Source organism: Sciurus carolinensis, chromosome 3 (genome assembly GCF_902686445.1).
Source record: "Sciurus carolinensis chromosome 3, mSciCar1.2, whole genome shotgun sequence".
Lineage (NCBI taxonomy): Eukaryota > Metazoa > Chordata > Mammalia > Rodentia > Sciuridae > Sciurus > Sciurus carolinensis.
The window spans coordinates 127,695,735-127,711,369 of record NC_062215.1 but is presented as its reverse complement, the minus strand read 5'-3'; the positions used below and the strand labels follow the sequence as shown (position 1 = coordinate 127,711,369).

Genomic DNA, 15,635 nt, shown 5'->3' with positions numbered 1-15,635 from the left:
GTTTGCCGTTCTGGATGGCAAAATATGTAGTGGCTTAAGCAATAGTCCTTTGGCGGTTTAGCTTAGAGTGTGGATATTCTGTGACACGGGTGTCAAGTCTTGCTTTTTCTTCAGGACAATGAACTAAAAACAAGTTACAACCAGTTTTGGTTTGTATGGACCAAACTATGCACTTGCTTAAGTGGAAGTTTTCAGTATTCCAAGGCAGTTTGCTTTCAGCGGGCTCTCCAGTCTTGCTATAAAATGCAACCATTCATAATATTTTCTACATTGCAGAGTACCTTGGCATCTGCTGTCCAGAGCATGCCCCAGCTGCTGCTCTCAGGGCATCAGGTGGTTTGTTCACAGGATCTGGGTTCCAGGTATGACTTCATCTCCTTGGAATGAAGCAGCAAGCAGATGCTGAGAGCAGAAGACCAGGGTCATGTGTGCACAATGGCAAAGCAGCCATGATATGTTCTTGCAAACAAAAATAATTGTTGACCATTCAGTTATATGTAAAAGTTCCCCCACACACCTTTGACTCAAGCATATTACTGTGAACATTAGCAAAACAGGGCAATGGTGCTGAGACTTCTGAACATCAGCCCTGAAACTGTATGTGTTTTTTATTTGGGCTAGGGTTTTCTATTGTGATTGGATGCATTTAACTCTGTTTATTGTTACATCCTCCATTCTGGCTTTGTCCCAGTGATTTCCACCGGTTTCAGTCGCTTTGGAGTCTCTGATGAGTTTTCATCTGAACTTTGACCTAAACTTCAGTGTTATTTTCAGCTGTTCTTTGACAGGGACTCCAACAGCTGCTGCTTAATACCACAGACAACTGTGACACATGAGGAGTTTCTAGCAATAGGATTGATCTGCTGATCCTGGGCTCTGATTTGAAGCCTGTTAAAATTTTCCTGCTGGGGGTGGAGGTGGGGGTAAAGAATAAAAGCCAAGCTTGAAGCAGCCTGAAGTACAGTGCTATCCTTTTTTTTTTTTTTTTTTTTTTAAAGTGGCAAAATATACTTAGTGTTAGCCTTTAATTTTTTTTTTTTTTTTTTTTTTTGGGGGGGGTGCTGGGGATCGAACCCAGGGCCTTGTGCTTATAAGGCAAGCACTCTACCGACTGAGCTATCTCCCCAGCCCCTTTAATTTAAAAATAAAATTAAAAAAACCTTTTCTTGCTGCAATTAAAAGGTAACAGCAAAGCATTTTGCTTTCTAGTAGTTGTGAGGAATGAATTTGAAAATGCTCTTCGATGGAGCAGAACCATCACAAAGAAATCTTCAAATGACAGGTATCTATTGATAAATGCTGGTTGAACTATTTTTAAAATGCTCCTAAGAAATCTGAGGCTCTGAGAACATGTGGCCATCCCATATAAACTTCATTTCACAAAGGGCAGTAAGTTTTAGAAAAGCAGATTAATCTAAAAATATATTTCAAGCAATTTTGTGACTTAACCTCAAAACAAATACCAGAACTTTTTACTTTTTAGTACATGTTTTGGTAGTTCTTTTTTTTTTTTTTTTTTTTCATGAGAGACTTGAAAATTTTTGAAAAGACTCATAGACTCATATTCAGGTCAATGACTTGCTGGTTTCAAAGTCCATGGTTACAACTGTTTAGTTTCAATGGCAAAACTCATTTGGGTTGTCAGGATGTATTTTTTTTTTTCCATTTGCTATCAAAATCAGCTGATAGGCAAAGCGCTCAAAGTTGTCCTTCACTTTTCAGATAATGGCAAAAAAATAACAGGCACTTAGTGTTACCATACTAGGGGTGTGGCTCTTCCCTGCGATCGCTCCTCTCTCTCTCCTCTCTTATGATAAACTCAATGGGGCTGTCTATTTTTAACCTTCTGTACTTTACTTTCGGCAAAGTAATCAGTTCAAGCAGAGCTCTTTCCCTGAATGAATCCAAGTAACCCCGTGGTTCCCTTCTGAAATGAGCAGCAGACACGCATCCGAGCAGAGGCTGCCCAAGGAATAAACTCTGCTTGTAAAGTGCCATGTCTGGTCAAGGAAGTCCTGGAGTGGAGTTTTCAACAACAACTGTCAGTTCAGTAGCTGTGCAGGCTGGAGACTGCAGAATCGTGATAGCGGTCATAAAGGTAAGTGAACAACTTTCTTTTCTTCTGTGTGACTGTGGGCTTCTTGCAGTGTGCTGATAACCCTAAAGAGCATTGCACACAATCATCAGGACGCACGCAGGCAGCACATAAAAAAGAGCAGCCTACTCATGCTTTCTGAAATCCGCAACTAAGGAAAACTTTTACTTAGTTTCAGCCAGTTTCCAGAGCTTCTCCTTCCTTTCAGTTAGACAGAAAGCATCTACAGCAGCCTGATTAAAAGACCTCTACCATATACTTTCAGTTTGGTCTTTCAAGGCAAGACACATGGATTAGAGGGTCATGCCTACCAGCTAAGGCCAGTGAGCCTGCGCAAGGTTTGTGAGTTGAGAATGGATGTGATGGAGGTGGGAGGAGGCAGATCACAGGGTGGTACTGTTTTGAGGATGAAGGAGCACGGGAGATACCTAGGAAGGGGCTCTGCTTGCACCCCACACAGCACTGTTTTTAATGCGGTAACGGCGATACTAAATCCTTGTCACATTGTTGGGGGAGTGCCTCAGAAGGTATAAAATGCAGGTATCAAATTTGCTTTTAACAGTAGGAATCTGAGGCCTCTTGGAGCTTAAATACATGTTTTATATCTAGCAATTTTCCCATTTGCAAAGATGACCAGACATCTTTAGCTTAAGTAGACACCCATGATTTTACTCCCTGTGAATATGCCCTGCAAAATCTCTGAAGCACTATACTTGGGCAGTAGACAAGTTATCATCTAAAGAATTCAGTGTTTGCTGGGGATGTAGCTCAAGAGCACTTGCTTAGAATGTGCAAGGCCCTGGGTTCAATCCCCAGTACCACAAAAGCAATGACAACAACAACAACAACAAAAAAAAAAAAAAAAAGAAAGAAAGAAAGAAAAAAGAAAAAGAACTCGGTGTTTAATGAAAGGAAACCTGGCAAAGGGAGCTGGTGTTCACCAGCCAGTTACTTTCAGGACACCAGCAGACTTAATTGAATGCTTTTCTGGCCTTTTGTTAGAGCAAGAACAACAAGTCCTGTTTAATTTAATTGCTGCAAATTTTATGGTAATATGAAAACTCGCAACAGAAAAATAGAACTTGACATTGAGCAAAATGATTCATTATAAAAGCACAGAATGCAAAGTGTTCCTACAGAGGCCGATTTGCCTGTGCTGTTGAGCCCGGCCCCCATGCATACAGGACCTCTGCTGACTCCCTCGCCCTCTGGTCTTTCTGAAGGCAGTGAACAGAGATGAAGAGAATTCTGATGCAGTAGTGAGAACTGATGGTTTGTATGTGATTTAATGAGGATTTCAGCAACTGTAAATTTTAGCAGTGAAGGAAAAGAGGCAATTTGCCTATTTTTAAAAAGTTAACTTTTATTTTCCTCAAATGAAACATTCTTAGATCAGGATAAAGAATAAGTTTAGGAAATTAATCTCTAGTAGAATCAGAGGGATGTTGAACATAGGGAAAAAAACTTTACACTGGAGACTATTATTTTTAACTGAATTGAGTTTCTAAGAACATTCCTTCACTGACCCCTCCCCAACTCCTTTCCCTTACTGCCATCTCCATGCAAAATACACTGGGTACTCAGAGCGGAAAGTCCATCTCAGTGGAAGAGCACTGTGGTCAAGTTTGCTTCCTAGATTGCCCTCATGGAGTTTCACTATTTTTATGGGAGTTCAGTTTTGTCAGAAGACAGTTGTGTCAATTTTCCTGTAACTTTGGAATATTCAGTGATTCATAATTCATTGTACGTGTTCCTCATTTGGGAATTTAAAAAACTAAATCCAATGCACTGAGAGATGAATTTATTGCAAGAATGAAATATGACAAAGCATGCATTTATATTAGACCTGCTACATTTCATCGTAAGCAAGACCTGTCTCTATGAAAAGAAATTTCACATTATAACCAGAAATTTAAAAATTAAAATAGAAAAGGAGAAGGGTGAAGAGGAAGGAGGCAGGGGAACTAAAAGTGCGTTTTATTTCATTTTTATTTTTAGTGTGGCAAATGGGTACAACTTCAGTTGGCCGAATCACAGCCCAATCTTCTAGAAATTGGGAGTAGTCAAGATGAAACCAAAAAACTTCTTTATGATCATGAACTTCTTTTGGCCAAACTCAAGGTAAGACACTAAAATGTGAAACAGATGCAAATTAAAAAGGAAGAAAAAGTTCTTTCTTACTCTTCATCTTGGTTCCTTTGGTGTCACTGGTTATGGCCACTTTGCTATGGTACCAGATAAACAATGGGAAAACCCACTACTGTTACTGTGGGTAAACAGCACAGGAGAGAAGTAACAAGATTTTTAAAAAGTGTTCCCTGATGTGATGGAAAATATGGAGTGATAATATTCTCACTGTGGAGAAAATATTTTTGTTGTTGTTTACTGCCTGCCTCAGTGAAAAAAATCCGTATCTTCCATTTCATGCTTCACACTGTCAAGTCAAAATGACAGATCCAAACTGTAAGCTTCTAGTAAGAATAATTTGGAGGCCTTATTCCTCTGTTGAACTATCAAATATGTCTAATTTTGTGCTTAGTATTAAGAGCCCTGGAAACCAGACAATATTTTAGTAAAATCAGACTTGTTCCACATAGGTTGTAGTTATTTAGTTAAGAATCTAAAATTAACAACTGGAGATTTCCAGGTAAGGGACAGGAAAGGTCAAGGCCATACCATAGTTTGTGGGGCTGAGTGTAAAATTAAAATGTGGGGTTCCTTGTTCAAAAAAGCATAAAAGGTCTTTCTTGATCTGTCATAGTTCTTTTTATTTGCTGCCTAATATCTGACTTCTTCAGGTGCAGGGATTCGTAAGTGCAGACCCTCAGGGATGCTCAACCTCACCCATAACTCAGTACACCCTATGTGGACCTGACTCCACTGAGAAGGGATGAGGGGGTAAACAGAAGAACAGAGAGTTCCCATCCCCTAGAGGTGGGACCACGTGTGCATGAGGCTCCAATTCATACAGCACATGCTCTGCTGTCCCATGGGACTTCACTTATGAAACACAAATCCACAGGGAAAAAAAAAATCACTAAAAATTTCAAGACAGGAACAGGCAGAGCATGAAACCCATGGTGTCCCCTTCCGAAAATGGAGCCCTGCGATTCTGCCAGCCCTGTGAGTCATAACCCTCATTGGCAAATGAATGTCTTTGCTATGATCAAAGAGATTGATGGAGATTCAGAGTCCTACAATTACTAAGATGTTCTACATTTTTGGTACTTTACATTACTGGCTTCTTTGAACATCCAGGCTGAAATTCATACTTGCTTTCTAGATTCAGAGGCAGATCTAATCTACATCAGATATACAAACAATGCTTTTCTGATTGGACAGTGGTAGAAGTAACCAGGCAGATCAGACTGAGAAGCTGAAGAAAGAATTAGTATTAAAAAAGGAGTCATTAGATCTAGAATTTATTCTCCCATTTGACAGCTCCTTGCTCTGGTCTCTGAGTTCTGAATTGTCTTTCAAGGTAGCAATCCCTGGTTATCAGGAAGGCTTGTGTCTATTGAAAAATGAAATTACAATCTGAAAGAACATTGCACTGGGAATCAAAAGACCTATATTTAGCTCTAATTATGCCACAAACTAGTGTAATTTTATTTACAATGCAAGGTGTTCCTGTTATAGAAAAGACCATAACCACTTGTCTTGAATACCTAATTCTATGAACTATGGAAGCTCCTTGGGCTTCCTTAATATTCCTGTTCATTTCCCAAGGTTTGCTTTCTCATAGTCCCTAGAGACTGTGTGGCTGTGAAGTTAATCTGTACTTGAAACCATATTGCTTCCTCAGTTCTCACTAACAATTCACACTAAGCAGCATTTTCTGGTCCACTGATAAATCGTGAGTGGTGGGGAGTTCACAGCAGTCTAGGTCTCTCAGGCTGCCCGTCTTCTCCCCTCACCTCTACTCCTGTCAAGGTAACTCCAGGGCAGATGCTTTCTCAGGTGGAGCCATGCAATTGTCTTCAGCTCCTATGCCAGATTTGCTCAGCTGTAATTCATTACAGGATCCATCCTCCTTAGAAGACACTTGTGGATCTAGATTCTAAATGTCTTACTGTCTTTTTATGCCTGTCTTCAGACTGTATACGAAATACTTAAGTTCTCTGGATCTGGATTTTTATCTATAAAACAAAGAGGGAGGACATATCAGAATTTTGTATATATTGTGGATCTTATCATAATGTGCCTTGGGATTCTGGAACCATTCTCCCTCCTTATATATGGGTCTAAAAAAACAAGACCTCAGAATGATCATTCAGCTTCATTCAGGCCTGTAGCCATAACCTCTTAATGTTCATATCTTCCCCACCATCTGCCACTATCAATCTATCCCCTCATCCCCAGGAAATCCTAAATAGTAGAATTATCTTCCAAATAAAACTGATTTTAAAATTACTGGTATTTAAGAAAAAGAAAGTAAAAAAGGAAGGAAATTATCAAGGGGTCTGAAGTTTACTTCAGATTTGCCCACTTTTTAAAATAAAAAATTATGAATTTCAGCTTGCAAATAAATAGATCACAATTTCAATCAATAGGCTAGTTATTTTGCTATTGGGGTAGGTACAAAAATTTCAAGGATCCAAGTTAGTTTTAATACAAAGATTTCAAAGGACAGGGTTTATACTAGTTCAGGAAGCCAATAATATTTAATGTTCATTCCAGTCCTTTCCCTATGCACAGGGTCCTGTGATTTGTTCTAATTATAAAGAATGTTCTATAAGGGGTATTTGGGGGTATGTGTGAGAGTCTGTGCTGAGGCCTCTCTGATTTGAACACAGTACTGATCCTCTCTGGTATCAGGGTCTATATTTGAAAAGTTAGGATAATAACAGTTACCTTCACATATCTAAAAGAAAATGTGGGAAGAGACATGTACTGATGTATGGAAGCATATGTTGCTTCCAAAATGAAAAGTGGCATAATTATTATGTCAATAATGAATACTTCAGAGTAATTTGAATATTTAATTTAATAGAAAAACTATTTTCTGCCTTCCATTGACAGTGATCTCAAACCCTACTAATTTAGACTGAAGGGAAAAATTCTGGAAACGGAATTTTTATGAGTGTTTCTAATGCTGGTAATGTCTATACCCCAGAGATCTTATTTTGTTTAACAATCCCAGTGGAGTATCCAGAGGAAAAGTCCTTCCCTATTTTCAATGGTGAAAACAATCAAGTGGAAAAAAGCTTTGACTTCCAAAAGGCATCTAGATTTCCAAACCATATTGAAATAATCTCTAATGAGAAAGAAGTCATTCAGAAGGAGAAAAGGAGTAGATGTTAGCCAGGTGAAGAGCTGCCTGGGGCCACCGTGAACATTGCACCTTCATTTGAGCACAGGGTGGTGGGGGGAAGAAAAGAAGGTGCCAGGAGCATGTCACTGAGAATGGTCTCCCCAGTGTCTGTCTTGCAGCTACATCTTTAGTGTCCAAAGGAATTAGCACAACATGAGCCAAAGAAACTCTCTGACCTTATAGATAAGTGACATTAGCTTTCACTGAAAAATGACCCTTCAGAGTATAAATACTAAAAAAATTCATCTCTAATTTGATTCTCATAAACCCATTGGTTTCCTGGTTCTGACTAAATCTCTGACCCAATGAAAGCTTATTTTTTGTCCTATTTCTGTTTCCTGAGCTAGAAACAAATGCACTATAAATAGAACATATTAGTAGTAAAGCTAAGCATTTTATTGAATCTTGCCTTGAATAAGAGACAGTGAACTTTCCTGCTGTTAAGCTAAAGTATTTACTCAGAATGCATTTCAAAAATAGTTTTTAATTGTGCTAAAACATATGTAACATACAATTTGCCACTTTAACATTTTGTTGGTGTACAGGTCAGTAACCTTAATTACATTAACTGTGTGTGCATGTTATCACTACTATTCTTTTCCAAAATTTTTCTTCACCCCAAACAGAAACTCTGTATCCATTAAGCAGCAACTATCATTATTATCTCTGCTTATAACCTATGATGGACTTTTTCTATGAATTTGTCTTTTCTAGGCACCTCATGTAAATGGAATCACACCACATTTGCCTTTTTGTACTTGGCTTATTTCACTTAGCTTATAACATTTTCAAGATCTGCCCACATTGTAGCATATATCAGAAATGCATTTTTTTTTTTTTTTTTTTTTGCTGTGCTGGGGATTGAACCCAGCACCTTGTGCTTGCAAGGCAAGCACTCTGCCAACTGAGCTACATCCTCAGCCCTTCATTTATTTTTGAATAATGAATAATAACAATGAATAAGTGGATTAATAAATGATAATATATTATAATGATTGAGTATTCTTTGAAATGTTTTGATGTCAAGGGTTTTTTAATTAATTGTGTATGCATAATGAGATATCTTGAGCATAGAACCTGAGTCTAGCTATGAAATTCATGTATGTCAGTTACACCTTCTTACACATAGCCTATAGGCAATTTTAGACAATATTTTTGTTGCGTCTGCATTTTGACTTTGATCTATCACATGAGGCAGGTATGGAATTTTCCACTTGTGGGTTCATGTCATTACTGAATTTCTGATTTCAGACTTTTGGATTAGGGATGCTCAACCTGTAGTACATTTTTATAAAATCTATTCATATGTCCATAGCTGCTATATCATTTTACATTCTCACTAGCAACATACAAACATTACAATATTTCACATCCCACCAAAGCTTGCTATTTTCTATTTGTTTTTATTTTTAAATTATAGCCATTCTATTGGCTATAAGTTGGTATCTCATTGTGGCTTTGATTATATTTCTCTAATGATGAATGATGTTGAGCAACTTTCATGTGCTTACTTGTCAATTATATATCTTCTTTGGTGAAAATAATCTATTCATGCCTGTTTTGAGAGTAAGTTGTTGGTTTCATTTTTTATTGTTGGGTTGTAGGGATTCTTTATATATTATGGATATTAATCCCTTATCAAATATGTGATTTGCAACTATTTCTGGTATTTTGTAGATTGCTTTTCACTTTTTGGATAATCTCCATTGAGAATATATTTTAAAGTTATGTGACTTGAGTTATAAATATTTGCATATTACAGTTTTATAGCATGTGTGTTGTAATATGATAGAACTTTTTCATGTTGTAAGAGGACTGTTTTATGTATCTGTGTCATAGCATGCGTTTATTTCGTAGAGGAGATCCATTTTCTCTCTTCCCCTGCTCTCTGATAGGCCCATAAGTTCAGGAATCTACTCTCTCAGAAGTGTTAGGAAAGTTTCCACCTATCTTTTCTCTTCATTTATTTTTCTTTGCAGAAGTGAGGAGAAAATGTCATTGGGCTGGTAAGACTTGGGGATGAAGTGGCCACCATGGAGCAGCCAGCTTCAAGGGTTCTCTCTGAAGCATCTGCCCACCTATGGACTATAGATTCTCCTCTCTCTCTTCTTCTGCTTACCTGGCCAGATGTCCCTGCCTGGTAGACTCAGGCCACGACCCCACCCAGGACAGCTGTGCTCAGATCCAGTACTCTCTCGGGCAATTCCCAGGGCTCAATTTTAGGGGAAAAAAGTAGAAAACCAGCACAACCCATCCTCCAGTCTGTTTTTACCAGTAAGAAGAGCAAGTGTTTTGATTCATACTTGACCTTGATATTCTGGAGCCCATCTTGGCTGATGAGCCAAGACAGGGTACTCTTCTCTGTATCTACATTTTCTCCTTTTAGAATTTATTCTCCTCTAATAAATCAACTCATATCAATGTTTCATTGACAATGGACATATCTGGTAACAAAATTATAGGCTTGGGGCTGTGATTGTGGCTCACCGGTAGAGTGCTTGCCTAGCACATGTGAGGCACTAGGTTTGATTCCTAGCACCACATATAAATAAATGAATGAAATAAATGTCTATCAACATCTAAAATATTTAAAACAAACAAACAAAAATACAAAATTATAGGCTCTCTAGGCACAGCCTCCTCTGTGCTGCATTTTATTTACTAAGACAAGGAAGAGATTTACCTAATTTTAAGAGAAGGAACATAAAGGACCTATTGGGAAATTGGAAGCCCACACCATATTTCTCTGTAACTGAGCAACACCTGGTGACAGAGTCAGTAAAAGAGGCATCCTCCACATTTCTGCTAGGAACAGAGCATGTCTGGGTTATAGCAGATGCTGACAAGCCTTTTTACAACTTTTTACAACGTAGGAAGATTATGGTAAAGATGACTTTGAATTATTTGATCCTATTCCCACTGAGAATATTCCTGTCAGCCATGTGGTAAGCCATGTTGGAAACAGATTCTCCAGCCCCTGTTGAGCTTCTCAGATTACCTGTGTGGAGCAGGGACAAGTTTTCCTCACTGAGCCCTGCCCAAACTTACCCAAACTGAGCAAAATAAATGACTGCCCCTTGGGTAACTAGGCTTATTATCCTATTAGAAAACTAGACCAGAGGGCAACAGCAATGGTGGCATCCTCAAGGGATTTTGAAGATAGCATTCGTGAAAGAAAAGGCACAGAGACTGGGGATGTGGCTCAATGGTAGAGCCCTTGCCTAGCAGGTGCAAGACCTTGTGTTCAATCCCCAGTACTGGAGGGCGGTGGGCTGGAAAGGAACAACCATAAGAAAACAAGAATTCTCATGGGGAGACAGTTGAGAAATGAAAGTGAGTTTCTCTAAAATGGGAGCTGTTGTGATAGAACTAATAATAAGCAAATGAAAATTCTAAAGTTTGTGAATGATTTACTTTTTGGGGAATGAATGAACTATGTGCACTCTGATACAGCTTATTGATCAGAAGGAAAAAGTTTGTAGTTATAATTCTATAATTTTGGGCTGGGGTTATGGCTCAGTGGTAGAGCTCTTGCCTAGCATGTGTGAGGCACTGAGTTCGATTCTCAGCACCACATATAAATAAATAAGTGAAATAAAGGTCCATCAACAACTTAAAAAATGTTTTAAAAAATTCTATAATTTTATTTACAGAGATATACATAAAATCTTATAGGTATGTTATAGAAGTAATGATGAATCCTGTCAGGGAAAAATCAGGGAAAGTTGATGGATAAAGTAGTATCTGATCTGTCCTAAAGATGAATATGAGTATTCCAGACACCAAAGACCAATTTAAAGGAAAAACAATGGAATGAGATATAAATATTTGCAATGTACATGAAAATCAAAGGTTAAATCCTTCAATTGATAAAAAAGACACACCAAAAATCAATTAAAAAATAGACAACTCTCGGAAGAGAGGCAAATCATCAATAAATTTGAAAAAGATGCTCAGTATCAGTAATAGCCTAAGAAATGAAACAATGTAATTTTAAAAGATTATTTCCCTATTATTATTTGCCTCTTGCTTAATTAAAAATTCAAAATATTGGGACTGGGGAGATAGCTCAGTTGGTAAAGTGCTTGCCTTGCAAGCAAAGGCCCTGGGTTCAATCCCCAGCACCCCAAAAAAAAAAAAAAAAAAAAAAAAATTCAAAATATTGATTGCATGTAATGACAGTGAGAATGTAAGGAAAAGGACATTTTCCTGTACCATTGGTGAGACTTTGGATTGACATGGCAATTTGGAAACTAGAAAGCATGAAGATGTAAAATGCTCACATCCTGACCCTGCGACCTCACTTCTGTGCTATACCTGGAAATGAAAGCATTGCTCAGGGTATAGTTAGAATGATGCTTTTGCTGTCACATTGAGCATCTTTATGCTCCCTGCTCCCCCAGCCCCTTTGATACCAGGAATTGAACCCAGGGATACTTAACCTTTGAGCCACATCCCCAGCCCTTTGTATTTTTTATTTTGAGACAGGGCCTAAGATGCTTAGAACCTTGCTAAGTTGCTGAGATTGTCTGAACTTGTGATCCTCCTGCCTCAGCCTCCCAAGCCACTGGGATTATAGGCATGCCCCACGGTGCCTGGCTACATGTGTTTTAATAGAATGATCTAACTGGAAATAAACAATATCCAATAGTAGGGAATAAATTTACAAATCGATCATATATGCTTCTTCCATACGATAATGTATTTTGAGCCCCATGTTTCTGGTTTGTGACCTTCTTAAACTCCTAGGTGCTTAATCCAGTGCTGCTTGACCTTTCTGTTATTTGCCACTAAATACATTACTATCTGAAACCTGGATCCAAAGGCCAGGATCACAGCTAGCATTTTGAGATTATAGGCTTGTAGCCTCCAAGTTGTTCTTTTATTTATTTATTTATTTTTACAGACTGCATTTTGGTTCATTGTACACAAATGGGGTACAACTTTTCATTCCAAGTTGTTTTTTATTTAGAAGATAAGCTGTTCTTTAGAGTTAAATCTACAATCAAAAATTTTTCATGGAAAGTAGAAACCATGGACAACCATGGACTGGGTATGGTGGTACATGCCTGTAATCCCAGTGGTACAAGAGGCTGAGGCAGGAGAATTCCAAGTTCAAAACTAGTCTCAGTAATTTAGTAAGTCCTTAAACAATTTAAGGAGATCCTATCTCTAAATAGATTATATAAAAGGGTTGGGGATATGGTTCAGTGCCACCAGGTTCAATCCAAAGTACCAAAAAAAAAAAAAAAAAAAAAAAAAAAGGAGAACATTTGTCTTTATTGTCAACACGAAAGCTCTTGGTCTGAGATTTGGATTGATAGGGAAGAATTCTGACAATTTAGGGAATCACAGATGCATTTACTTTTTTCCATATTTTTATTGGCACGTTATAATTATATGTAATAGTGGGATTTATTGTTACGTACTCATACATGCACCTGATATAACAATATAATTTAGTCAATATTGTTCTCCATTATTTCCCATTCCCCTCCCTTCCTTTATCTCCAAATCCCTTTCCTCAACAATACTGGTCTCCCTTCTATTTTCATGATACACCCCCACCTCAAAACAGACACACCATTTTTCCCCTTTTTTCCTTTCTGTCTTCCTCAGGTGAAAGAAAACATACAACCCTTGAATTTCTGAGTTTGGCTTATTTCACTTAACATAATATTCTCAAGTTCCATCCATCTTCCTGCAAATGATATAATTTCATTCTTTATGGTGGAATGAAACTCCTCTGTGTATATTGACAGACATTTAGATTGGTTCCATAATTTGGTTATTGTGAATCATGCTGCTATAAACATGGGCATGCATGTATGGTTATAGTATGATTTCCTTAATTCTTTAGGAATGGTAGAGCTAGATCATATTATGAATCTATTCTTAGTTTTTTGAGGAACCTCCAAACTGATTTCCATAGTGGTTGTACTAAGTGTTCCTCTTTCTCCACATCATCTCTTGCACTTATTATTGTTTGTATTTTTGATGGCTAACATCCTAACTGGAGTAAGATGAAATCTCAGTGTAGGTTTAACTTGCATTTCCCTAATTGCTAAAGTTGTTGAATATATTTTTCATATACTTGTTGGCCATTTGGCCAAACAGAAACGTCTGTTTGAGTCATTTGCCCATTTATTGATTGCGTTATTTGGTTTTCTTTGGTCTTTAGTTTTTCGAGTTTACTTTTTTAATGTATTCTGGGTAATAATCCTCTGTCAGAAGAGTAGGTAGCAAGGATTTTCTCCCATTCTGTGATTCTCTATTCACATTCTTAATTGTTTCCTTCGCTGTGCAGAAGACTTTTAATTTGATACCATCCATTTATTAATTCTTGGTATTATTTCCTGAGCTTTAGAAATTCTATTGAGGAAGTTGTTGTCTGTGCCTATATGTTGACGTGTTGGCCCTACACTTTGTTTTTTCTAGAAGTCGCATTTTTTCTGGTCTAATTCCTAGATCTTTGATCCATTTTGAGTTACCCTTTATGCAGGGTGAGAAATGAGGATCTAGCTACATATAAATAACTAGTCTTCCCAGCACCATTTGCTTAAAAGCCTATCTTTTCTTCAACATGTATACTTTTGGTGCCTTTGTCAAGGATCAGATGACTGAATCTGTGTGGGTTTGTCTCTGTGTCTTTTATGCTCTTCCATTGGTCTATGCATTTATTTTTATGCCAGTACCATACAATTTTTATATGTATCTCTGTAGTATAATTTAAAGTCTGATATTGCAAAGCCCCCAGCATTGTTTTTTGGCTTAGAATTGCATTGGATGTTCTGGGTCTTTTATTCTTCCAAATGAATTTTAATACTGTTTTTTCTAATTTATACAAATGCATTTATAAAGCAGAGACAAAGTAGTAGAACATGACCCACCATCTCCACTCCCAACCTTCAATACTGTTTTTGGATTAATATTGGGTTAAAAATATGCCTTTTGGTCTAGGTATGGAGGCACACACCTGTAATCCCAGAGTCTTGGGAGGCTGAGATAGTAGGATCACAAGTTCAAAGCCAACTTCAGCAGCTAAGCGAGGTTCTAAGCAACTTAGTGAGACCCTATCTCAAATAAAACAAAACAAAGGGCTTGGGATGTTGCTCAGTGGTCAAGCACCCCAGGGGTTCAATTCCCAGTATATATATATATATATATATATATATATATATATATATATATATATATGCTTTTGAATTCTGACCAGAAGGCAACAGAGTAGAAGACATATGTATGTACTGTCTTTAACTGAGAATGAGATTCTCTTTTGTTCTGTTTTATTTAAGTTCACCATGCCTCTTGCCTGGTTAGCTTGAGTTAGAATGCATATTTTCTGAACTATAGACTTTGCCTTAGTTATGTAATAAGGTACAAATACATAAAACTCAAGGGATTTTCAAATGACATAACTATCTCATTCTCATAAGTTTATCTTATTATTCTTCTTCAGGAGAATAAGGCAAACTTCTGATAATTGTCCTCAAATTATCTGTATCTACTATCTTTTTCCTCTCACATACTTAAAGTTCAGATACTGGAGTGAAATTAGACTTTTTGTCTTTTTTACTGATTCCAGTTCTAGGCAAGATAGAACAAACACTCTCCAGGCTGTCTCCACTACTAGGAATATGAGCCCCTGGTGCAGTGTGCATATGACCTGGATGCTGATGAGTACAGCCCGAGGCAGAGCAGGGCAAGAGAGCAGAATTCCACATACCATTAAGCCAGCATTTCCCCCTCCTTCCTCTGCTCGCCAATATTTCCTAGGTTGGTTACAAAAGCATACTGACACTTTGATGATATGTCAGAAAGAGCCCCAGAAAACCCCTCGTTCAGGTCCAAAGAGCGGGAAAAAGACCTCCAAGGTTAAGAGAGGAAGGGGAAAATCCACTGCTTTTGTTTTTTGTTTTCAGTGTGTCCAGCATCCAGCATGTCTTCCCCAGCCCAGGTCATCTCCCCACGGCAGCGGTGAAAGTAGAGGCAGCCAAGCCGGTGCCTAAACCTCTGAGAAAGAGGAAACCTTTCTGACTAGAGGAGCTGTGGCCCCATGGCTTAGGGTGACATCACCCCCCACTGCCCTCCTTTCCAGGACTCTGGAAGACAAAGTGGTAGGAAGTGCTTGGCAGATTGAGGAAAGCAAAGGTACAGCTTTCAGGTCAGGGGACCAGGAAGGGCGTCTTCCCTGGAACAAGTGTCAGGCACTGAGTCAACCGGGCA

At 38.1% G+C, this 15,635-nt stretch overlaps 1 protein-coding gene and 1 non-coding gene across 7 annotated transcripts in view; one reads left to right on the top strand and one right to left on the bottom strand.

Moving 5' to 3' along the window:
- Nucleotides 1–1,050: 1,050 nt before the first annotated feature.
- On the bottom strand, nt 1,051–1,126 carry Trnai-uau (transfer RNA isoleucine (anticodon UAU)). Its single transcript has one exon. It is a non-coding gene; the product is annotated as a tRNA-Ile (tRNA).
- A 691-nt stretch (nt 1,127–1,817) lies between these two features.
- The window catches only part of Ccdc141 (coiled-coil domain containing 141), a 183,821-nt gene continuing 170,003 nt past the window's right edge, over nt 1,818–15,635 (top strand). For 4 of the 6 annotated variants that reach the window (XM_047544284.1, XM_047544283.1, XM_047544280.1 and 1 more), the window contains exons 1-2: nt 1,820–2,098; nt 4,094–4,216. In XM_047544284.1, coding sequence (XP_047400240.1) covers nt 1,997–2,098; nt 4,094–4,216 — 225 coding nt within the window. In that variant the 5' untranslated portion in view covers nt 1,820–1,996. Of the gene's footprint in view, nt 2,099–4,093; nt 4,217–15,635 lie in introns of all 6 variants that reach the window. The other 2 variants (XM_047544281.1, XM_047544282.1) reach the window with 2 other exon arrangements.